Raw genomic sequence first — 26670 nt, forward strand, 5'->3', positions numbered from 1 at the left:
GGCATGTGCTACCCAATCAAATAAAAAAGTAAACATTAGATGTATGTGTTGGTCAAGCAAATAAAAAGAAAAAAATCAATATAATATATGAGTTATTTATGATTTATATAAATAAAAATATCAACATATCACAATCAAATATATCAATATATCATAAGAAGTTATATCATTGTGTTCAATAAAAGCAAATATATGAGCAAATAAATAGAAGTTCAATAAAAGAAAAATATATCATCGTGTCACACTAGTTCAATGTAATCGATATATATAAAAATCAACATCAATATTAACGTGTCATTCATGCTAGACATATGAATGAATTCATTATGACACACATAAGTATGTCACTTACCATTGTTCTTATTCGCTAAGATTTGGTGAAAATTTATTTTAAAATGATTGAAAATTTGGATTTGCAACAAAATTTGTCTTTTTAAATTTGAAATCTAAATTGTCACAATAAGAATGTGAAGAGGCGTTATGAATTATACTATTTCTTGAAGAGACTGTGTTTTGAAATTTTACAATAATTTGTGAGTTGAGTCATTAGAATTAAGTATAATTTGTGTTATTAATTACAAAAAGATTAATAGTAGGATTACATCATTTATAGAATTTAGTGCATGGATAATTTGTGTTATGAGCCATGAATTTTGAAGGCGGGTGTCAAAAAATGGTTTCATTATATAAGAATTGCGTATTAATTTACAAGAATCATATTTAGTTATATGAGGCACACCTCTCAATTGATCTTGTACTTTCACATTTTTCACTCTTCAAAGGGAGAAAACTTTGAAAACATCTCAATGAGAAGCCGTTTTTGTTTCATAAAAATTCCAATTCTTTCATGAAGCCGTGCATGCATCCAATTTTTCTCCCTATGAAGTGACCCTTTTTTCTTCCTCCATTTACGTTCCTTAATAGTATTGTGCTTTTAGAGGATCATTCATGAATACTGGATTATTTGGTCAAGATGCTGAATCAATGTGATTAATTAATCTTTCCTAGGTTTGTAACTTTCACCTACAAAAGAAAATGTTACATACTAAAAGCTAGCATATTGACATAAAAATATTTATTCATCTTTAAACTTGTAATTCCTCTATCCTTCTAATAGCTTCCTTCATGTTAAGTCGTTGTTCAGGGTTACTTTCTGTGCAAGCAGCCCCGATTTGAACAAGTTGTAGCATTTGATTGATGGAGTCCGTCTCGTTTCCTGCTAACTCTGGATCAATAAGTTCAGCTTCTCTTCTCTCAGAAATTGCTGTGAAAACCCATTGAACTACATCGGTGCCACCTTTACCATTACTGTGATATTGAGAAGGGAATTTTCCAGTAATGATTTCAAGAATGATGATTCCGAGACAATAAACGTCGGTTTTCTGTGAAACGTGTTGGTAGACCATGTAATCAGGAGTCTTGTATGCAAACATTGTTTGTGCTGCATAGGTTGGGTTGATCAGTGGATGAAATGCAAAGTCACTTAAAAGCGGCTCGTAATTATCAGTTAGAAGTATATTGCTTGATTTAAGATTTCCATGTGGAAGGTCTCCGGATGCAAATTCTGTGTAGAGAAAGGTTAAACCACGTGCAATTCCCTTCACAATCTTCAAACGTGTTGGCCAATTCAATTCAGCATGGCTTGATCCTCTATCACCTAGAACAAAAAACATCTCCAATCTCAACATCAATTCTTATTATTCACATGCATATATCATATACTACTATTTAACATAAACAAAGACATGTCTGATGTCCAACACATGTTACGGTGTCTGTGTCTACGTGTCTGTGTCATGATATATAAATAAATATGATATGATTACCATGCAAGACGTATAACAAGCTTCCTTTGGGCATATATTCGGTAACAAATAACTTCTCCTCTCGGCGGTAATGGTAAGCCAAAGGAGCCAAAATATTACGGTTTCTGAGTCTCCCAAACCGTCTCATCTCAGCATCAAATATATCTCTACTAACTTTATTCATCTCTCTCATCCTCTTGACAACTACAGATAAGCCATTAGTCATTGCAGCTTTATAAGCAGAACCTAACCCACCGTTTCCTAAAACCTCAGCAGCAGCTTTCATCAAATCAGGTAAACCAAACACACCTTTTTCATCATTCACCATTATAAGATCACCCATTCCACCACTCTTTGAAGCACCTCTCCTAGATTCTTTTTTACTAACTTCTGATGCTCTACTATAGTTTGAGCTAGGAATATGAACCTGAACCACATCATCATTATTTTCTCTACTCATAACACTGAAATCATCGTCCACTCTACGTTGTTTCGATTTAATTAACGTGAAAAACACGGCCACAACCGTTGCAACAATTAGAATGGCAATAACCTTTAAAGCCCATCCAGAACCTTGTCCACTGTCGGGTGTTGTTGGAATTGAAATTGGAGCAGGATCACATTCTTTATCAAGAGGCTTCCCACAAAGCTCTCCATTTCCTGCAAAAGATTTTGCTTCGAACCTCGACATTGTAGTTGGTATTGGGCCTTGTAACTTATTGTTGGATATGTCAAATGATTTGATATCTTGTTTTAATTCTATGATAGGACCAGAGAACTCGTTGTTTTCGAGATGTAACTCGCCGAGGAAACGAAGGCTTGCTAATGATTCTGGTATATTTCCTGAGAACTTGTTGTTGTTGAGCCATGCTTTTTTCAAAGAAGCTAAATGTGAAAAATATTGTGGAGGAATTGGTCCTGAGAATTGGTTCTGTGCTAAATAAAGAGCTTTAAGAGCACCGAGTTTATTGAATTCGGGAATAGGACCATCGAAAGAGTTGTTAGCGAAACTTATGGTTCTTATGGATGGAATCTGTAATAAAGAATCAATGTCAATTTTACCCGAAAGGCCTAAATTAGAGAGATGAAGACTCGAGACGATGTTGTTGAAACAAATTACACCAACCCATTTTGAAGAGCATGGATTTTGATTGGGGACCCATGAAGAAAGAGATTGTGAGTTTGTGAATGATTGTTTGAGTTTGAGGAGAGCTTCAGATTCGGTAATGGAAATGCATTGGGAAGGGAGAGAGAGGAAGATGAGAAGGATGAAGATAAGGAAGCGAACAACGGCCATTGGTAACCTGGAATCTGAAGCGTCCTCCGGGTAGAAATGGACCGTTGTTCGGAGAGATTAAGGTTGTTTGTTTCCCTCTTCTTCTTCTTCTCTGTCTCTCTGATTTTTTATTTTCTGTCGGATAATGATATTTGTGTGTTTTTTTGTTTTCTTGGGATTGGGTAGCCACAAACAGAAACAGAAAAGTTGTCATCGTGTTTGAGAACGAGATTGGTGATGGAGGCTTCAACTTTCACAATTACCAATATTGGATTTTAATTCTAATTATAGTTATTTTGACAATTGGATTGAAATGCTTCCAATTTCTTTTTTGCTATTTCTCACAACTTCTATTTGTTGACCCGATCAACTCAATCAATGCACGTGTGGTCTATCTATATTAATGCAAATGTATCATTATTAGCATTAAATAATGATAAAATTTAAAATAAATTTATATATTGAAAAGGAAACCATAGTTATTATTATGTAAAATTATTTGAAAAATGTCGACTTTTAGTTTTAGTTGTATTTTATGTAACAACCATGTTTAATAGATGGAAGTAAAAGGAGAGCATATGTGTAAAAATGTCAAGGTAAGTCGGTAAGCACCATTGGCTATGTAACAACAACAATTCATAATTGCGGTGTTTTATTGGAGTAACATAATTTCGTTTGTCCATTTTGTTTGAGGTCAGAGGAGTCTCATGCTCATCTCTTTCTCTGTTGTCCTATGATTTGGTGAAACATCTTGTATTGGCTTCACTTGAATCCTGCCACTTTTACTTATTCATTAGAAAATCACTTGTTGCAGTTTTATGTTCGGGTTAAAGGGAAGATGTTCAAAAGATGCTTCTTTTCTGGCGGTCCACTGTTTGAGATATTTGGCTTGCGAGGAATGAAGTCGTTTTTAAATGAGGTGTTAAAGAAGTGGTTGATATCTTGTTATTCTCTAAGTCTTTCTCTTGGAATTGGTTAGGTGATAGAGTCGAAGACCCTCTGTTGATATGTAGAATGTTTTGTTCTTTTGTCCGTTATTTATTTTTGCTTAGTAGTTGGTTGGTGATTGGTTTTGTTGACTCGTTATTTTTTCCATCTCTATTATATTCAGGTTAAACACCTCTAATACTTGATTTTAATACATCACTTTGCTTAGGAAAAAAACAACAATTTATATGTAGTTTCTCACACTCTTTTACAGTATTTGTATGTACTCTCTTACACTCCTTTATGGTTCATATTTTTGTACCATAACACTTTAACTCTGAGATTAATATTTTGCAATATATCATTAGGTTTGTCATTGTCGGGTATTGAATACCACAACATATGAAAGTTGTCATGCGGTCCCTTGTAGGGTAACCCACTCTCATCGTGAATCCCCCAAAGTTATATTATTATTAACATTGACGTCTGCATGTACAAGTGAAACCGACTCTTGGACCTGTATCAAATTTTCTCATGATAAATATATAAAAGTTCTATATTTAACATTCTTATAACATTTAATAGAAACACTCCATTATTTTTTATTTAGAATAAGTTATTTTCTATCATTTAATTTCCAAAATAATAATTTATAGAAGTAATTACGAAGGTACTTTTATTACTATTTAACTTCTTAAAATAAATAAATAGATACTATCATTTCTTAAATATTTATTAATAGAGAAATTAAGTCTTTCAAAGTATAAAAGATGAAATTGTTGGTGCAAAGGTAGAATAAAAGATGAATATTCTATTAAGAGAATGACGGCTACAAAAAGGATTAAAAGTTACAATGATTGACACCCTATTTATAAGCTAAAACTAGGGTTACTATAATAGGATAAAATACTAAAATACCCTCTAACAAACTTAGGGGCTAAGAAAATAATACAATTTAAATATGAATTAAATCTAATAAAATCTAATACCATCCCTTAATTCATATTCCATCAAAACTTATAACACCAATTCCATCCCTTAATCTGAGAAATTGGTCAGTCTTGATAGCTTTCGTCAGAACATCTGCCAACTGCTTCTGAGTGCTACAGTGTACAACTTCTAACACTCCCCTCTGAACTTGATGTCTCAGAAAATGATACTTGGTCTCAATGTGCTTGCTTCTCCCATGCAACACTGGGTTTCTGGCAAGATTGATTGCAGACTTGTTGTCAATCATCAGCTTCAGAGGTTTGTTTACTTTAATCTTCAGATCCTGCAATAGATTCAGAATCCACACAGCTTGGCATGCAGTAACAGCACCTGCAATGTATTCAGCTTCACAAGTTGACAGCGCCACAACAGGTTGCTTCTTGGAACACCAAGAAATGGGACCTCCCAGAAATTTGAATAAGTACCCAGACGTACTTCTTCTGTCAACTCTGTCTCCACACCAATCAGAATCTGAATAACTCAGAAGTTCTGACTCATCCTTTCTTCCAGAGGGAAATAATACTCCATACTTCAGAGTTCCCTTGATATACCTCAGAATCCTGACTGCAGCTTGGTAATGGGACCACTTAGGTTTACTCATGAACCTACTAATCATCCCAACTGAATAACAAATATCAGGTCTGGTATTGCACAAATACCTCAGAGAACCAACCAACTGTTTGAAGATTGTAGCGTCCACATCCTTTCCATCAGAGTCAGAGTCCAGCTTCTGATTTGTATCAGAAGGTGTGACAGCAATCTTACAATTCTTCAGTTCAAATCTCTTCAGAAGTTCTAATTCATACTTGAGCTGATGCAAAATAATACCTTTCTTAGAGTATCTGAACTCCATCCCTAGAAAGTATGTCATTTTGCCTAGATCAGTCATTTCGAATTCATTCATCAGAACTTTCTTGAACTTGGCTATCTCCTGTTCAGAACTTCCAGTCTTGTTTCTCTCTATAGCATCAAGTTCTTCTTTCATGGCCTTCAGCCAGAGCTTCTGCTTAAGAGCCTCTTCTGTACTTATGGGTTCAGAGTCTACTAACATGGCACACTGAATAACTTCTCCTTCAGAGTCTACTTCAGTGTCTTGCAGCATGTCAAATTCTGCATATCTTCTGGGGATGTTTCTGACTCTTTGTGGTCTCTGAACTTGTTCAGAGTCTTCAACTTCAGAGTTTCTACCTTCAGATGGTTGACTTCCTCCAGAGCTTTGACCATCTGAAGGTTCTGGCATATTTCCAGAGTCTGAATTGCCACCAGAATTTGGATTACCATCAGAGTCTGGGTCATCAGAGTCTGGATCATCAGAGTCTGGATCATCAGAGTCTGAAACATCAGAGTCTGGAACATCAGATTCTGGATCACTATCAGAGTCAGAATCAACGTCAGAGTTTACTCCAACCTCAGAAATTCTGAACTCTGACCTTTCTTCAGAAGTTCTAACATCAGAATCAGATTGAGACTTATCCCAATTCCAAACTTCTGATTCCTTCACAATCACATCTCTGCTGAATTCAATTTTATTGGTTTCTGGACAATAGAGCTTGTATGCACCTGTACTGTGGTACCCTATCAGAATCATCACTTTGCTTCTATCATCCAGCTTCTGTCTTCTGGCTTCTGGAACATGTTTATAGCAAACAGAACCAAACACCTTCAGATGACTAACACTTTGCTTATCTCCAGTCCACTTCTGTATTGGAACTATTTCCTTCAACTTCTTCGTAGGACATCGGTTGAGTACATACGTTGCAGTGGCAACAGCTTCTCCCCAGAGCTTCTGAGGAAGCTTCTTCTCCTTTAGCATGCTTCTCACCATATCAAGCAAAGTGCGGTTTCTTCTTTCAGCAAGACCATTGTGTTGAGGGGTATAAGGAGCAGTAACCTCATGCTCAATTCCATTCTCCTCACAGAACTTCTGGAACTCTTTGGAGTTATACTCACCTCCACCGTCAGTTCTAAGAATCTTCAACTTCTGACTACTCTGATTCTCAGCCTTCATTCTGAACTTCTTGAATTCATCAAACACCTCGTGTTTAAACTTAATAAGGGATACCCATGTCATTCTTGTGAATTCATCAACAAATAACACAAAGTATTTATTCCCTCCAATCGATGCTACTGGAAATGGACCACACACATCAGAATGTACAACTCCCAAGGCATGTTTTGCTCTTGGAGCAGTTTCTGACGCAAATGGCAATCGTGGTTGTTTTCCTTCCATGCAAACTTTGCATGACTTTTCAGGCTTCTTAATTGCAGGAATTCCATGTACCAACTTCTTTGAATTCAGATGTTTTAAGCTTCTGAAATTCAAATGACCAAATCTTCTGTGCCACAGCTCACTCTCCTTCTCAGCACTTGTTGCACTAAGACATTCTGAGTCTGCAGTTCTGACATTCACCTTGAATGTTCTATTCCTTCCCTGTTCTGACTCCATAATCAACTTCTGATTGCAGTCATACAACTTCAGAAGATTGTCCTTCATGGTAACTGAAAAACCTTTCTCAATTAATTGTCCCACACTCATCAGATTGCTTCTGATGCCAGGTACATACCACACGTTCTGAATCAATGCTGTTTTCCCATTGTTCAGAGTCACTCTGACATTTCCCATACCTTCTGCATTAAGATATTTCTCATCAGCACATCTGATCTTTGTCCTCTTTTCAGAGTCAAAGTCAACCAGCCATTTCTTGTTTCCAGTAAGATGATTTGAACAGCCAGTGTCCATATACCACCAGTCTATCAGATCCATATTATCAGATTCAGAGGCCATCAATAGCACAGATTCGTCATCAGAACTTCTGGCTATATTTGCTTCTTCTGATTTTCTCTCCTTGTTTGACCAACAATCTCTAGCAAAGTGACCAAACTTCTTACAGCAGTAACATTGGATTTTCTTCTTGTCATACTTCTCTTTTCCCTTCTGAGCATTCTTTTGTCTATCAGAGGTTGAGCTTTCTGACTTCTGACCACCATCAGATCTTCTCCTGGCTTCTGACTGCTTCTGATACCTCCTATCAGAAGTTGCTTTCAGAGCCTGCTGCTCTACTTCCCTTTCAGAAGTTCTTTCAGTCAAACGCAACTCTTGCGCTTCTAGACTGCTTTGCAACTCTTCAATTCTCATTGTGCTCAGATCCTTGGAATGTTCTATTGCTACCACAATGTAATCAAATTGAGAGGTAAGGGATCTCAATACCTTCTCCATGATTGTTTCTTCAGAAAGAGTTTCTCCACACGCTTTCATCTCATTAGTGATCAGAATCACTCTGGAGATGTATTCAGAAACTTTCTCATTATTCTTCATGTTGAGATTCTCATATTGCTTTCTCAAGGACTGAAGCTTCACCTTCTTCACTGATGCGTCACCACCATAACATCTAACCAGTGTGTCCCACGCAGCCTTTGCTGTCGTTGAATCTGCAATCTTCTCAAACACATTTACATCAACACATTGATGAATGAAGAACAATGCTTTCTGATCCTTCTTCCTTACTTCCTTCTGCGCGTTTTTCTGTTCATCCGTCGCATCTGCTGCTACCGGAACATAACCATCAGTGACAAGATCTAGAACATCTTGAGCACCGAACAGTACACGCATTTGGATCATCCAACGATTCCAGTTTTTACCGTCAAATACTGGAAGTTTGGTGTTCATGTTGCCGTTTCCGTTCATCTTTCTACCTTGCACAGTACACTCAGATTTCTCACACAGTGTTTCCCAACCCACAGAATTAAAATTCTGATCAGATTTTGTTCAAGATTCAACACGAATCTAAGAATCAAAATCAAACACACAAGACCTCACGTTCACTCGTGTTTCCCGTGTTTCCCAATGAATCCGAACCGGAGCTCTAGATACCAATTGTTGGTGCAAAGGTAGAATAAAAGATGAATATTCTATTAAGAGAATGACGGCTACAAAAAGGATTAAAAGTTACAATGATTGACACCCTATTTATAAGCTAAAACTAGGGTTACTATAATAGGATAAAATACTAAAATACCCTCTAACAAACTTAGGGGCTAAGAAAATAATACAATTTAAATATGAATTAAATCTAATAAAATCTAATAGAAATTATATTTTATTAAGATGAAAAATTTGACTGAGATGTAATTACAAAGAAAAATAATAATCTTGGGAAGATTAAGTTAAAACTCAAGCGAACATAAATACTAGATAATTAGGAGTATCTCAATAAATGTTTTACCAGAAAAATCTAGTGAGATAAAATCTGGTAAAGAAAAAAATAGTGCACCGAAAACAAATCATAAAACTCTAATGAAATATAAAAGATCACATCTATTTTAAATAAAACTCTAATGAAACATGAAATTTGGATGACCACGTCTATTTCAAATAAAAGTTCCCACAATGCACGAAGATGAATAATTCTACCAAACAATATTACTACTAAAAGCTACAATATTAAAAACAAAGTAAGTCATTATCTAAAGATATGAGACACTTATAAGTAGAAACTTCTAATTAAATTAACACATATGGATCAATAATTATGAATCAATTAAGACAAATTTAAGAGATAGGGAAAGATTGAAGTGACAACCTAGAATCACATTTCAGACATCATGAATTCTACCAGCCTTTAACACGAAATATTTCCACCTTTAGCATGGTAACAATCGGACAAAGATTTGTTACCTTTGAATTTGCTACCTTTAGTGACTTTCTCTTTATCTCTCTCTAAACATTCTCTCTCACTCATCAAAATAACATATTTTAATCATTTGTTTTTCTTCTAAATACACCAAAAGTATCAAAGGCACCAAATAATAAAGTTAGTTAATCTTCTCCCGGCAAAATGGCTCAACTCGCCACATTTTAGCCCGTTTGTTATTAACATTTCTCTCTCTCTCTCTCTCTCTCTCTCTCTCTCTCTCTCTCTCTCTCTCTCTCTCTCTCTCTCTCTCTCTCTCTCTCTCTCTCCTCTCTCTCTCTCTCTCTCTCTCTCTCTCTCTCTCTCTCTCTCTCTCTCTCTCTCTCTCTCTCTCTCTCTCTCTCTCTTCTCTCTCTCTCTCTCTCTCTCTCTCTATATATATATATATATTATTATATATATATTATATATATATATATATAATATATATATATATATATATATATATATATATATATATATATATATATATATATTATATATATATAATATATATCACCAAAGTTGCCTTAGTGTCTTGTGATTGAAATCTCTTGTAAGGAATATTAGTGTCGTGCCATTGTTAATACTCTAAAGAGTGTGACATTCTTGGAAAATCGAGTTTGATTTTTGAGATTATCTAGTCTTAAAATCTCTATTTTGGTTCTAGAACTTAGCCTGGAAAAGTTATGTTTGGTTATTGAGATTAGCCTGAAAAATCTCTAATCGGTTTGTTAGCTCAGCCTGGGTAAAAGTTTTATTTTTGGATAAGGATAAGCCATTGTAAAATATCTAGATCTGATTGTATCAAATGTTCGTGGGTATAACCTATAAAAGCTCAATTTTATTGTTAAATCTCAAGAAGATCTTTTGAAGACAGGAGTATGCCAATGTTCAACTGAACTTGGATAACTTTTTGGTCCCATCTCTCTAAACCCTTATTTGTTACTTTTTTCTATTTACATTATTGTTTTTACTTTCTGTTGTTCGTTTTATTCTGATCTTAAAAATACTAACTCAATTCTCTCTTTAAGTAACAAAACTTTAAATTTAATCGCAAATTTTAAATACCACAATTCACCTCCCTCTTGTGCTTGAATTCACTTGTCCAACAATTTTTACTCTTAAGACAATTAGTCTTATAATAAGAGTTAGACTCTGATATCACTTCTTGGACAAATGACTCCAAATACAAGAGAAAGGGAAGTGGGGTGAATTGTGTAGGTTAAAAAATGATGTCTAATTATAAAAATTTGGATTTATAAAACTGTTAAAAAAAATTTTGTGAATCAAACAGAAAATAAACAGTGACATATTTTTTAAAATAAAATCAGAGTTAGAGATAAGGAAATATAATATAAAATAAATAAATAATTGAAAAATAAAGAGATAAAGGATTCAAGAAATGCACTAGCAATTTATACAACAAATTCTCTCTCTCTCTCTCTCTATATATATATATATATATATATCTGTCTATCTATCTATCTATCTATCTATCTATTTATCTATCTATCTATCTATCTATCTATCTATCTATCTATATATAGAGAGATAGATAGATAGATAAATATATATATATATATATATATATATATATATATATATATATATATATATAGAGAGAGAGAGAGAGAGAGCACAAGGATTTGTTTATGCAGTTCCCCAATTATCCTCACTACGGGTTTGTCTGCCCCCATTTCCAAATAAAATTGAAATATTGAATTAACCTTTGCAAATGTAGTATACAGGAGATAAATATCAATCCAATCCCTCAAACCCTAAGTTTGGTATTAGAGGGAAACCCCTAACTAGTTTTATCAATGAACCCCCAAAGAAAACTCAACCCAATTTGATTACACCAATACTAAATTGGACGTTATCAACCTTGTTTCTATATGGCACCCAACAAAAATGATTATGTGTAATTATTGCGTGTATGCATAAAAAAATGTTGAAGATGATGAAAAAATTCTTTGTATATTCTTGGTTTTAATGCTTTTAAAATGACACACACACACACACACACACATATATATATATATATATATATATATATATATATATATATATATATATATATATATATATATATATACCACACACACATACACACACACGTGTGCGTGTGGGTGGGGTGAGGGTGGGGGTGGGGGTGGGGGGAGTGTGTGTGTGTATGCATATTTGCTTGTACTTATATGTATGCGTGTGCATATGCATGTGCGTGTGTGTGTGTATGTGTAAGAAAGAAATAACCTAAAAAATAGACTTTTATCAAAATTACAAGTTTGGAAAAATTAAAGCAGTATGTGTTAACCCCAAGAGATCATGTATCGACCCACAAATGTTATGTGTCGACCTAAGAGCCTTGTGTGTCAACACATAAAAGACATCAACTTTGATTTTAAAAAGCCTTCAGTATGTGTCGACCTCAAGAGTGCAAAAGTCGACATCAACATGTTATGTGTCGACCTAATGGACTTATGTGTTGATAAGTAGAAGACATAAATTTGATTTTTGTAAAACCTTCAGTATGCGTCAACCTATAACTTGGATGTGTCGATCTATAACCTTATTTTTCATATAAAACCATAATTTTGACTTGTAAAAATGTTTTTAACCTGATTTTAAGTGTTCTAAGATGAAAAAGCACATCTAGACATAGAGGTTACGATCCAATGTACATAAATAATAAGTGTCATAGTTTTGACATCATTCAAAATATTTCTAAGAGGATAATACACTCAAAACGTTATCCCCACGAACTTTCGTACAACAAAATAAGAGTTTGACAATGGTTATCCTACAAACCAAACACAATATTTTACAATATGACAATCCTGGAACCAAACAAAGTTTTTACACCAGGCTGAGTTCAAAAGCCAAATAGAGATTTTAATAGACAACCTTACAAACCAAAGAAAAACTTTTACACCGAACTGAGCTCATAACCCAAATAGAGATTTTAATGGACAACCTCATGAAACCAACAGGATCTTTTGACTAGTTTAGCTCACGAATCAAACAATAGATTTTCACAATAGATATTACACAAGAGTCTAAGTCATCTTGAGTAAATTACAAGAATAACCCCAACACCAAAACAAGCAAAAATCTTACTAATATTTTCCACTCTCAAAACACTAAGGAAATTTAGTGAAAAAAGAAAGAAATGAAATGGAGAATATAGAAAGTGGGAAAGTATATTGAAATTACGTTTTTTAGTGTGTTTTGAAATGAGGAGAAACCCTCTATTTATCGAAGAAAAATTTAGCTCAAAAAGGAAAAAGATTCATGGGCTTTTAAAGGAGCTAATCAATTATGATATATGATTAATCAACTATGAGTTAAAACAATACGACAACCTTAATTCCAAAAAGGAAAATCTACAATGGTTATGTGTCTTATTTGATTAGGAGTGTTCTTAATCGATTATGAAGTCTTTTACCTTTCTCTAATCGATTGGATAAGATCCCTAATCGATTAGGCAATGTATAAAAGCTTCATAAATTATTAGGATCGCTCTTGGTCACTAATCGATTATGCAATGTACAAAACCTTGATGATTTCTATATAAGTTTTAAGGTGTTTTAGCAAATTTTAAGAGGTTTAACATAGTTTTTAGGTAGTGTGTGCATTGTATTAATAATTTAAGAATTACTCTAATATTTTTACAGTACTCTGATCACTCAGACATAGACCAACCGAGTTTTCACACTTCCTCTCTTTCATAATCTTTGAAGTTTCAAGATCACTTATTTGATTCATCATTGATTTGACACTTCATTTGGGACTTGACTTCTTCTAACTGATGAGACTTGATAGAGCTTCTTGACAAACACCATGATAAGAGATTGCTTGAATAAAGATCATCAGAGATGCCATCAAACACCGCTTGCAATTAGGTGTTGTCCTTAAGAGATTGACTTTGACATCTTAATCTGTCAAACAAAACATCTCGATCTTGATATAACATCTTAATCATAATTTTAGATGAAAATTTCAAATCATAATGTTGTCGTCATCAAAGTTATTACGAACATTTGATTATTGCAAACACCATACATGCAAGTACATAGACTCACAAATCATTCGACTCAGAGACGACTCTAGTTAAAAGGTCTGTTTATGATAAAAAGGAAGCTTCTTGAAGAAGCTATGCATAATATTATATTAATAAAAAGTGAACAAAATAGAGAAATGACAATAAAAATAAAGTAAGAAAATTTAACAGGTGTTAACAAAAAGCATGAAATACGAGTTTTTTTTACCGAGATAACCCAGTTTTTCGAAAAAATTCCCAAAATACCCCAGTTTTCAGCAAAATTCCCAATCTACCCCACTTTTAGGAGGAGGCGCCAATTGGATTGGAGACCCCTCTTAAAAATTGCAAGGAGGCGCCAATTGGATTGGCTAGGGCAGGTGCCCTAGCCAATCCAATTGGCGCCTATGTGTAATTTTTAAGAGGGGGCGCCAATCCAATTGGCGACTCCCTTAAAAAAGCCTCAAATGAAAATACCTCAAACATGAAACTTGTAGATATTTTCAAGACAATGAATTTGGATATAAATTTTGCATCATTTGGATTTTTTATGAGAAAATTATGGGCAGTTGAAGTTGGACTTCTGAGTTTTTCAACTGTTATCTGACCTATAATGTTTTGTATTATTGCATGTGTTTCTTTTAGGAATATGAATTTTTGTCCAACATAACATTTGAAGTAGACATCTTAAATTTTACAATGCACTTGGTCCCACCTCAAAATAATTAAAAATGAGTGAGTTAGGTCTTTGCGAACTTGACCCGAAATTAGGGTTTATGTCAAAACATGTGTATGTGAATTTTGCCAAAAGGGACCAACTTCAAGCCCTTCTGTTTGAATGATAAAAGGCTCAAATGACAAAACCTTCAACATAAAAGTTGTAGAGTTTTTCAAGATAATGAATTTGGACTAAAGTTTTGCATCATTTACAATTTTTATGAGAAAGGTATGGGCACCTGAACTTGGACTCTTTGACATTTTAACTGTTATCTGACCTATAATGTTTTGTATTATTGCATGTGTTTGTGTTAGAGTTATGAATTTTTGTCCAACATAACAACTGAAGTAGACATCTTAAATTTTCCAATGCACTTGGTCCCACCTCAAAATAATTAAAAATGAGTGAGTTAGGTCCTTGCGAACTTGACCCAAAATTAGGGTTTCTGTCAAAACATGTGTATGTGAATTTTGCCAAAAGGGACCAAATTCAATCCCTTCTGTTTGAATGATAAAAGCCTCAAATGACAAAACCTTCAACATAAAAGTTTTAGATCTTTTCAAGATAATGAATTTGGACAAAAAATTTGCATCATTTGCATTTTTTATGAGAAAGGTATGGGCACCTGAACTTGGACTCTTTGACATTTCAATTGTTATGTGGCCTATAATGTTTTGTATTATCATATGTGTTTATTTTAGAATTATGAAATTTTGTCCAACATAACAATTTAAGTAGACATCTCAATGGAGTTTCAGTCAAAACATGTGTATGTGAATTTTGCCAAAATGGAGTTTAGACAAAGAAACCTAATGTTTGGAGTTTACACAAAGATAAATTTGATATAATACGAATTGATATTAATAAAATTTGGATTTTACACAAAGAATCCTAATGGTGATGACCGGGATCATCTAACCGACCTCCGGTCCCACATCCCCTAGCTACCCTAACCCTTGGCCCTAACCCACGTTGACGATTCTGCACCGGTGTTTGTTCATCTGATGGTCCAGGAGCGTCACTACCTCCTACAGGAGAAGATCCGTTGAGGTATTCAGCCAACTCAGCATAGTCTTCAGTATTCAATGATGGTGTACCGGCGTAGCTGAGAGTAGTATACCTTGACCTCTAGCATTATCATCTAACAAATCTTGTGTCTAAAAGCTCCATGCAAATTGAATTTGCATAGTTGGTCTTACCATTAACAACTTTACCTTCAATTCGTAGTCCTAAAAGCATGTAGACGTCTTCTAACGTCACGATACACTCACCGGTTAGAAACCAAAATGTGTGTGTCTCCGGCCTCCATCTTTCGCATAAGGCTAGAATGAACTTGTTATCTATAGACCAAGACATAATCTTGCTAATGTGACCAAAACCGGCGAGTTCAACATAAGGTTTAATCATCGGGTCCATTGGGACAAATTCGTGGACTCGAGTTCGAAACCTTGATACATTCTATAATAGAAATAATATAACACTTGACTAAGTTGGTATTTCAAAATAAAATGGGGTTGGTGGAGATGAAACATAAAAAATTAGTATAAGAAAAAACTTACGTATGTTGCGATGTTTGCAACTGTTCCTCTGTGTGCTTCGCCCATTGTGAGTAAAGACATATTGTTGGGGAGTTGGTGTAGATGAAATTGGAAGATTTTGTTGAAGATGAAATTGTAAAAGAAGTAATGTAGATGAAGTAGTGAGAATGTTGGTGTGGAAGAATTGTTGAAGGAGTGGATGAATTTATAGGCAAACGGAGGAGAGCATAAAAAATTGTGTTTGCATGGTGTCTCCACCTCATTTGGCGACCATGTACAATCCTAAAGAGGGGGCGCCATTCAAATTGGCGACACCATAGGGTACATGCATGCAAGGCTAGTTCTGAATGCTTGGTTTCGAGGACTGACTCCATGGGGGCGCCATTCAAATTGGCGACCATGTACAAGCCTTAAGTGTAGGCGCCAAACCAATTGGCGCCACCATCTGCATGTGTGACACGTGGCATTCTTGTCTCCTGCATGCTGATGACTAGCTTCTTGATAGCTTGCATGGTTGACACATCATCTAAGACTGTCTTGCATGACTGACACATCATGTCTGACCATCTTAGGTGTCCGACACGTGGCTGTCTTGTCTCCTGGATGCTGATGACTAACTTCTTCATAGCTTGCAAGGTTAACACATCAACTCACACTATCTTGCAGGATTGACACATCATCTCAGACACGTGGCTCTCTAGTATCCTGCATGCTGAAGACTCACTTCTTGATAGGTTGCCTGTCTGACACATCAACTCACACTGTCTTGCCTGACTGACACATCATCTCAGAACTGTCTTACATGTCCGACACGTGGCTAACTTGTCTCCTGCATACTGAAGAGTTACTTCTTGATAGCTTACCTGGTTGACACATCAACTCACACTGTCTTGCATGACAGACACATCATCTCATGACTAGCTAGCATGCTTGACACATCAACTCACACTGTCTTGCATGACAGACACATCATCTCATGACTAGCTAGCATGCTTGACACATCAACTCACACTGTCTTGCATGACAGACACATCATCTCAGAACTAGCTAGCATGCTTGACACATCAACTCACACTGTCTTGCATGACAGACACATCATCTCAGAACTGACTTGCATGCTTGACACATTATCTCAGAGTAGCTTCAATGTCTGACACATCATCTCAGAACTAGCTAGCATGTGAGACACTGATACCATCTATTTAAGTGTCTTACTATCAACATCCAAGACACTTCACTCACATTCATCTGCACTTGCAAAATAGTTTTCATCTCCAAAATGTCATCTTCATCATTATACAGTGTCAACGTTCACTGCAACGGTGAAACTTTGAGTCTAAGCTTCATGGTTTTGTTTTAGAAACACTGATACCATTAGAGTCACGATGAAGAGAAATGCAACCTTTTTGCATTTGAAAAAAAGAATACAATCCTTTATAGGATCAGGTATTGTGTCAAAGATGACATATCAAAATCCTATATTTTTTGAGAATGGTCAATGCAAGTTTTTCCCCCTTAAGGTACGAGACGATGAAGATGTTGAAAACATGTTTCTTAGTCATGAACATTCAGGCATGGATTGTATCGAGTTGTACATTACTCTACAACCATGTATACCGTCTCAACAGTCTCAACTAACCGATCAGGATGCAACTGGTGAAGATGCTGCAGATGATGCACAATGGTCAGATGAACTCAACCCAGAAGCAGAAGTAGAAGTCGACGTTGTTGATGAAGAAGAAAAGGAGACCAAGATACAGGTTGATCACATCCTGAACAACGACGATGAAGATGAGGCTCAACCACCACAAATACCTCCTAGTCATGCCTACAATCCTCCTCAACATATGACAAATATGGATCTTCACGACGATGAAACGTCCGACAGTGTCTTCTATAATCCGTATCCGAGACCAGTAGGCGAATTAAAGGTGGAAGACATGTTTCGTACCAAAGAAGAATGTGTCTTGGCAATCAAAAAATTCCACATGAACAACTTTGCTGACTTTACAGTGAAACGCACTGATTCTAGAAGGTATGTTATCGAATGTCGTAACATGCTTTGTAAGTTTCGTTTGGCTGCATCTTACAAGAAGAAAAATGACACTTGGGAGATCGCTTCAATAGACCCACCACACAGCTGCGTTGCAACTAACGTTGAACAAGATCACCGTAAACTGAGCACAGCTTTGATATGTCAAGACATTCTGCCATTGGTAAATAAAGACCCATCAGTGAAGGTGAGTATAATTATATCCCATATCCGAACAACATATAATTATACTCCATCTTACAAGAAAGCATGGATTGCAAGGACAAAGGTTGTTGAACAGGTTTTCGGCAACTGGGAGGCTTCATTCAAGGAATTACCACGGTTTTTATGGGCACTAAAAACTTATGTCCCAGGAACTGTGGTATTTCTGGAGACAGTGCCAGCAATGATGCCAGACGGAACCTGTGCTACAGGTAATAGAATATTTCACCGTCTCTTTTGGGCATTTGACCCGTGCATCAAAGGTTTCGCTTTCTGCAAACCTCTCCTGCAAACTGATGGCACTTGGTTATACGGAAAATACAAGGGTACTTTGCTCATGGCAGTTGCACAAGACGGTAACAACAATGTATTTCCCATTGCCTTTGCTCTTGTTGAAGGTGAAACGGCTGGTGGATTGGGTTTCTTTCTTCGACATCTCAGAACGCATGTCGCTCCACAAGCCAATCTATGTTTGATTTTTGATAGACATGCTGCCATCGAAAGTGCCTACAACAACCATGACAACGGATGGCATGATCCTCCTTCTACACATGTCTACTGTATCAGACACATTGCACAAAACTTCATGCGTGCTATAAAAGATAAGAATCTTCGCAAGAAGGTGGTGAATGCTGGGTATGCTTTAACTCAACCGTCATTTCAATATTATCGTGATGAAATTCGACTGTCTAATGAAGATGCGGGGAGATGGATAAATAACATCCCAGTAGAGCAGTGGACACGAGCATTTGACGGTGGTTGTCGATGGGGTCACATGACAACAAACATTGTGGAATGCATGAACGGGGTTTTCAAAGGAATTCGAAATCTGCCGATAACCGCCTTGGTAAGATCAACCTATTATAGGTTGACTTCTATGTTCGCAACCAAAGGTGAAAGATGGAGTGCAGTGTTAATGTCCGGACAAGTATTCAGTGAGTGTTGCATGAAGGTCATGAAAGAGGAGAGCATCAAAGCTATGACACACGCTGTAACAGTGTTTGACCGTCATAGATAAAATTTCAGCGTCCAGGAAACAATGGGCAACAACGAGGGGAGACCAAATTTAGCCTATGCGGTTAAACTACAAAGAAGTTGGTGCGATTGTGGAAAATTTCAGGCCTTCCGCATACCTTGCTCCCATGTCATTGCAGCATGCGCTTATACTCGTCAAGACGCTTACACCCATTTATCTGATGAGTACAAGGCCAACACCATCATGAATGTATATAGTCAAAGCTTTTCAGTACTACCAATGGAGGATTACTGGCCTCCATATGAAGGAGATATTGTTTGGCACAATGAAGAGATGCGTAGAAAGAAGAAAGGAAGGCCAAACAGCACACGTATCAGAACAGAGATGGATTCCACAGATAAAATGATAAGATTATGTAGTATCTGTCGTCAACCAGGACACAACAAAAACAACTGTCCCAATCAAGGAGCATCATCTACATCTTAAGCTTTTTATAACATGGTATCTAAATCTTAAGCTATTTGTGACATTGTATTTTTGTAACAATCAATCATTATATATCATTAAGTTCTTGTTACAACGAGTTTCATAACCAACATCAATACAAAACATCTGAAAACATAAATAATTCTAACTTATTACAACAATCAAATTAATGTCGTCTCGACCGAACATCATTTCCCTAGCATCCTTATCAGTCTTCATTCGCACCCAACCAAAGATCTGTCAAGTCTCTCAATACTTCTGATTTTTTCCCCTTCTGGTATTTTCCCGTCTAACCATCGAACCAGCTCCCTCTTCAGTTGATCTAACGTGGTGATGTTCCAAAACAACATCAGCAATTGAGGTTTGTCTCTCGCATAAATCACCTTACCGTATCGGCGACGAACACCAAACATGATAGCCAAATGATTATATAAGTTGTGGAACAATAGGTCACACAACGCATCTATTTATAAGACAAAAAAGGCATTTTATGAGGGAGTCGCCAATTGAGTTGGCGCCTCCTCTTAAAACCTACACATAGGCGCCAATTGGATTGGCTAGGGCACCTGCCCTAGCCAATCCAATTGGCGCCTCCATTCAAGTTTTAACAACAGTCGTCATATGAACAACTTTCATGTTCATCAAAAATCCATTTGAAACTTGGAAGCTCATCATTCATTTCAAAACATTATAGGTCATTTTGACAGAAACCCTAATTTTGGGTCAAGTTCGTAGGGACCTAACTCACTCATTTTTAATTATTTCGAGGTGGGACCAAGTGCATTGGAAAATTTGAGATATCTACTTCAAATGTTATGTTGGACAAAATTTCATAACTCTAAAAGAAACACATGCAATAATGCAAGACATTATAGGTCAGATTATAGTTGAAAAACTCAGAAGTCCAACTTCAACTGCCCATAACTTTCTCATAAAAAATCCAAATGATGCAAAATTTATATCCAAATTCATTGTCTTGAAAAGATATACAACTTTCATGTTGGAGGTTTTTTCATTTGAGGCTTTTTTAAGGGAGGCGCCAATTGGATTGGCGCCCCCTCTTAAAAATTACACATAGGCGCCAATTGGATTGGCTAGGGCACCTGCCCTAGCCAATCCAATTGGCGCCTCCTTGCAATTTTTAAGAGGGGTCGCCAATCCAATTGGCGCCTCCTCTTAAAAGTGGGATATTTTGGGAATTTTGCTGAAAAGTGAGGTATTTTGGGAATTTTTTCGAAAAAGTGGGTTATCTCGGTAAAAAACCCGAAATACGAAGTATGTTAGTTTTGTAAATGAATTGGATTATTATAGATAAATAAGTATTTCATAAAAAAGAATAGAGAGTGAGAAAGTAAAATTGCTTGAGAAATGAATTCCACACCCATTTAAGGATCTATGAATTTGCAATTGGACCCACGGTTGATCCATCATTATCATAGGAACCAACTTCAACTTTCAGTTCTTCATTTTCATCTCTCACTTCTTCTTCCCTTTCAATACACTCTTCCACCACAGATCTTCCCTTAATTCTCACTCATTCTTCACCAACCACGATTTCACTCCATCTTCACAAAACGAATCCATGACTTTCCACCACCGACCCTGCTAAATCCATCTCCATTTCACAAAAACGATAACCACTTTCTCATGATGGTGGAAACCTCAATGCTAGGGCGCTTCCACCACCAAAGACTCGACTTTAAACGCTGCGTTCCGGCATTCATAACCTCACACAAGACCCTCTTCATGATTCTATGGATCGCCGCATTCCTATCGGTTTTCATTTGGCAGAGAAACATGGTGGTTGGTGGAATTTTGTTTTTCGGCCGGGTTGCGGCGAGGCCGATTCCGATGATGAGACCGGTGGCTTTCAATTTGACGGATTTTGGAGGTGTGGGTGATGGGGTTACTCTCAATACTGAAGCATTTGAGAGAGCTGTTTCTGCTATTTCTAAATTCGGGAACAAAGGTGGGGGCCAGCTTAATGTTCCTCCTGGTCGTTGGCTCACTGCGCCATTCAATCTTACCAGCCATATCACTTTGTTTCTAGCTCAAGATTCTGTTATTCTTGCCATTGATGTTAGTTTTCCTTTTTTGTTTCTCATTTCCTCTATAGTAGTATTGATTGGTTTTTTGCTTTGTTCTTGTTTTTTGGTAGTATATGCTTTGATTATTAATATAGAGAATCATAATAGCTGTGGTTTTAGTTTATATTGATAAGTTTTTAGACAGATTAGTTCTAAGTCTTAAAACTATACACTCTACTTTTATAATCAAAGATTCCATTTTCAGGTTCATTGAATTATGTATATATTTGGTCTAGATATAGACATGATATACTAATTATTCAATAAAGAGAATATTTGCTTATAATAGTGACCAGCGTAGTATATAATTACTTAAGTTGTTCTCGGCTGTGATAAATGACTGTTTTGTTTTTATGTTGGAAGAGTTGAGCAATGCTTGTGTATTTTGCATCCTTTATTTTGTCTTTGTTAAATGGGATGGAATTTCTGAAGAGTGTGTGGGATAATCAAATACATGATAGCCGTAATGCTCGGAAATATGTATTTTTTGTTCATCTGATTGGTTGCATTATTAAGTTTTAAACTGTCTGATATAGGCTGATACTGATACGGGACAAGTAGTAATCGATTTAGAATAGTTGATTATTATTTCTAATATTCAATGACAAGAAATTATGTTTCGGTTTTCTTCTAGGTTTCGTCACTCTATAACATATGCTTGCTTTTAGGAATGAATTCTCACATTTTAACGGCTATAATGGTTTTCTTTGTGGATTGTGGTTGTTCTGCATGACAGACAAAAGTAGCACTATGCTTGACTAGTTGCCATTTGCTAAATTCAGGAAGTGTAAGACAGGGCAAACTGACTGTAGCCACTAGGAACTAATAAAATGTCTTTAGATCTTTCACATTTGCATTTATCTGTGTTATGATGCGTTGAAACATGCATTTAGTTGTTTGTTTGGAGTGGTTTCGATTACAAATTGCCTTAATTGTACTGTATATATCTTTTGGAGTTCCATATCTCATGTTAAAAGTTGAAGACCTAGTGTGCAGACCTGTTTATGTTTTGATTTGACAAAGCTAAAAATTTAAAGAAAAAATAAATGTGGGTGAACTGTTTATTTTAGGCTCGAAATAATGAAGAGCATCAAGGACTATGTTCTAGGCGATCACAATGATTTTATGAAAACCTCTATATTTTCTGAGCAGGGCTTCTGTTCAGATTCAGACCTTATCTTCTGCACCATAACTTCTAATTAAGCTTTAGAGTAGAGCTTGATTTATTTTTTCGAGCAAATTTTTTATACCTAGATCATAATTAAATTTTGAGTTCGGCTGAATTCAGTTTTCCGGCTTCTATTTTTCTTGATGTATACCAAAATTTGCATGTATATACGCGTCTATCTCTGTTGTGCGTTTGGTAATGAGTGGCAGAATTTGGGCTGATATCTATGTCTCAAGTTAATTACCACTAGATCATATATTCTATGTTTATCTTTGGTAAATCCATTTCTTACATTGCATATCTGTGTCACTTTTTGTAACCAAATAGTTCATTTACATTCTCTCTGTCGTCTTTTGCGGCGGTTAACAGGATGAGAAGTATTGGCCACTGATGCCTCCATTGCCTTCATACGGGTATGGAAGGGAGCGTCCCGGGCCTCGATATGGCAGTTTGATTCATGGTCAGAATCTTAAAGATGTTGTGATAACAGGTGAGGAATTTTCATCTTACTTCCAGTTAGTTAAATGGTTCAAAAGTCTTCCCACATGAAAAAGTTCTTTGGCTAATATTGAATGTCATTGTGATCACTGATCAGATTCAAGTATTTATCTTGCAATACAATCAATCTATTTGGTGTATTTTGAGGATAAAGAAGGAATATCAACAGATTCATCCTTGGATCTTTGTTTATGAGATGCTCCAGCTTAGTTTCAAAGTTTTCTCTTATTTCATCTATTCGCATGATTGACAGGGCACAATGGCACCATAAATGGACAAGGACAAGCATGGTGGAAAAAATTTCGCCAAAAGCGTCTCAACTACACAAGGGGACCACTTGTTCAGATCATGTGGTCTAGTGACATTGTAATCACTAATATTACTTTACGTGACTCTCCTTTCTGGACACTTCATCCATATGACTGCAAAAACATTACAATAAAAGGTGTTACAATTTTGGCTCCTATAATTGATGCTCCAAATACCGACGGCATAGATCCTGGTAAGTATCTTCTACCAAGCACAAAACTTTATTTCAATCATCTACCATAGAGATAGGCATCAAACTATTACTTGTAACGTTCGTCTATATTAGATTTGTTGTTGTGCGGTAAATTTTAATAATCCCAAATCTCTATGGTGTGCACAGATTCTTGCGAGGATATGTTGATAGAGGACTGTTACATAAGTGTGGGAGATGATGCAATTGCAATAAAAAGTGGTTGGGATCAGTATGGAATTGCTTATGGAAGACCTTCCATGAATATTATGATCCGAAACCTCGTTGTTCGCTCTATGGTTAGGTGAATCCCTAACTCAACCAGTTCGTACCTTTCTCATTCTGCATGGCCCGTTGATCTTTGTTAATGTTTACCTGGTTATATATTGCGGTTTTAATATGTTAATGATTTTATGAAATGAAACAGTGCTGGTATCTCAATAGGCAGTGAGATGTCTGGTGGGGTATCCAACATCACGGTAGAGAATCTTCGCGTGTGGGATTCTAGACGTGGCGTGAGGATAAAGACTGCACCTGGGCGAGGTGGATACGTGCGGCAAATAACTTATCGGAATATAACATTTGAGAATGTCCGTGTTGGAATTGTGATGAAAACAGATTACAATGAACACCCTGATGATGGATATGACCCTACAGCACTTCCAGATATAAGAGACATTAGCTTCACAAGCATCTATGGACATGGAGTTCGTGTGCCGGTACGTATTCATGGCAGCGAAGAGATTCCCGTGAGAAATGTAACTTTTCGAGAAATGTCAGTTGGGTTAACCTACAAGAAAAAGCACATATTTCAGTGTGCATTTGTACACGGCCGTGTAATAGGAACCATTTTCCCCTCTCCATGCGAGAACCTTGATCGGTACAATGAGCAAGGACAGCTTGTTAAACATTCCATGTCCCAGAATGTAACAGATATAGATTATGATTTTTGAGGTGTCATGTTCACTAATTCCTGGTATTGTTACAATTTACCCGGGGTTCAAGTTATGTCTGTATTAGATTCATTTTTTTTTCTTCTTTTGTAATTTCCCTCTCCATTTTATAGCTTTCTGAAGTGGAGTTGTAAATACGAATTTTTTTCAGATGCTTATAAAAGTTTCCTATGTTACACAAATGCATAGTCATTGTGCCCTTATTCTAGAAGGGAGATTTATTGCAAGCAGGATAATTTCTTCTAAGGATCGGTAGTCAAGAATATCAAAGAGACAAAATAATTAAATTTTATTGTACAGAATGTGTTTATTTTAGGTTTTTTTTTTCTTAGGCACCATGTTGAAATATTAAAATGTCATTCAGTTTTTGGAGATACATCTCTGGATGCATTCAATGCATATTCAATATAGATCATTATGAGTGACGCCTTATAATATGTATTTATTTATTTATTTTAGAAATGCATATTCAGTATAGGTCATCCGGAGTGACACCTTATAATATATTTTTATTTATTTATTTTAGAAATACATCTCAGATATATTTGTGTAGACACATTTGCACACCGGTACTAGAAGCAAACACAAAAAACATGTAATTTGACAAAATAAGATTAACATCCATAACATAAAATAAACATTATATAGATGATTTTAACATAAAACATTATAGTTCAATGCTCGGGTGGAAGCTTCAACATCTTTAGAATATCTTCTATCGATCTTTGAATCATTGCTTTCAATTCGAAACAGAAAAATATATTCCACATAGCCCTTACATAGCATCCGTCTTAAGCTCAAAGTTGTTGAATTCAATCTTCCCTCTGTTGTCAATGGACGGTGAACGGTACTCGAGCTTCACAATTCTTCAATTGTCTTCGTAAGGTAGGAGATGATGGATTTTGTATTTAATATCTTCAAGAGATATGTACTCGGTGAACTTAAAGTTTCGCCCGGGAGTTGCTTTGGAGAAGAAGACATTTGCGACATACCAGTTGATTTTTATTTGTGACATTTTCAATTTGTGTGAAATAAGAAACAATGGCACCTTAATTTATAGAGGTTATAGACAATTGTGGACCATTAAAAACTTGACATGTAGATTCGGTAGATGCATCTCGATTCTGCACCCTACTATCTTGTTCCGGAGATGCATCTCCGGAACCTCTCTTGAACAAGTTTGAAAATAGAACCTTTGAAGGAGAATTTTTTTTTGTAAAACCTAAAATGTTGTTATGGGAAACATAAAAAAAGTATTAAAATATCAAGACATAATATGACAAATTGAATATATTACACTTCATTAATATTGAGACACAATTACATACACTTATTTGTCCGGTTAAACAGAAAATTAAAACGAATCAAAATATTTGTTGCCGCCTAAATCTATGGGTAGTACCCCTTTGAATTTTGTGCATTTGATTCTCTTTCAATGTTGTTCAATTTTGTGAACTTTTGCATCTTTTCTATAAAATGGTTTGGCTAAGTCTCGATTTTTGTTGTTGAATAAGTTGTTTACTCTGGTAATGTCATGGGTATAGGGCATCCCGGTTTCAACTAAACTTGAACAAAATATAGTAATTTTGAAAGTCACCTGATACACATAATACGATCATTTGGATTTTAAGGTGAGGCGGACGCAGTGGGAAAAAAGTTTCTAAAAAATCGCATCGTGTCATATCAACACACTCTATCATATGCACATGCTATGAGGTAACCCATTCAGGATAGCACATCCAGTTTTCCTTCGGTGTCGGTCCACTAAGGCAAGGGACAAGAG

At 35.9% G+C, this 26670-nt stretch overlaps 2 protein-coding genes across 2 annotated transcripts; one reads left to right on the forward strand and one right to left on the reverse strand.

Annotated features, from left to right (window-relative positions):
• Nucleotides 1-759: 759 nt before the first annotated feature.
• Nucleotides 760-3265, reverse strand: LOC127135141 (pollen receptor-like kinase 3). Its single transcript, XM_051061939.1, has 2 exons — nt 1827-3265; nt 760-1657 (listed from the first exon to the last, which is right to left on the reverse strand). The coding sequence occupies exons 1-2, from the start codon at nt 3100-3102 to the stop codon at nt 1086-1088; spliced, it is 1848 nt and encodes a 615-aa protein (XP_050917896.1). The 5' UTR covers nt 3103-3265; the 3' UTR covers nt 760-1085.
• Nucleotides 3266-21048: 17783 nt separating this feature from the next.
• On the forward strand, nt 21049-25069 carry LOC127138695 (probable polygalacturonase). The gene is made up of 5 exons (XM_051065194.1): nt 21049-21761; nt 23307-23427; nt 23689-23937; nt 24085-24238; nt 24362-25069. The coding sequence occupies exons 1-5, from the start codon at nt 21330-21332 to the stop codon at nt 24885-24887; spliced, it is 1482 nt and encodes a 493-aa protein (XP_050921151.1). The 5' UTR covers nt 21049-21329; the 3' UTR covers nt 24888-25069.
• Nucleotides 25070-26670: the final 1601 nt, after the last annotated feature.

This window comes from Lathyrus oleraceus, chromosome 4 (genome assembly GCF_024323335.1).
Source record: "Lathyrus oleraceus cultivar Zhongwan6 chromosome 4, CAAS_Psat_ZW6_1.0, whole genome shotgun sequence".
In the NCBI taxonomy this organism is placed as follows: domain Eukaryota; kingdom Viridiplantae; phylum Streptophyta; class Magnoliopsida; order Fabales; family Fabaceae; genus Lathyrus; species Lathyrus oleraceus.

Bases quoted from the DNA above. Each gene is read 5' to 3' on its own strand.
- LOC127138695 (XM_051065194.1), top strand. From the start codon at position 21,330: ATGATGGTGGAAACCTCAATGCTAGGGCGCTTCCACCACCAAAGACTC. The intron at 23,938-24,084 runs GTAAGTATCTTC...TGGTGTGCACAG, and splicing joins TACCGACGGCATAGATCCTG to ATTCTTGCGAGGATATGTTG. The intron at 24,239-24,361 runs GTGAATCCCTAA...GAAATGAAACAG, and splicing joins GTTGTTCGCTCTATGGTTAG to TGCTGGTATCTCAATAGGCA.
- LOC127135141 (XM_051061939.1), bottom strand. From the start codon at position 3,102: ATGGCCGTTGTTCGCTTCCTTATCTTCATCCTTCTCATCTTCCTCTCT. The intron at 1,658-1,826 runs GTAATCATATCA...TTTTTGTTCTAG, and splicing joins CTTGTTATACGTCTTGCATG to GTGATAGAGGATCAAGCCAT.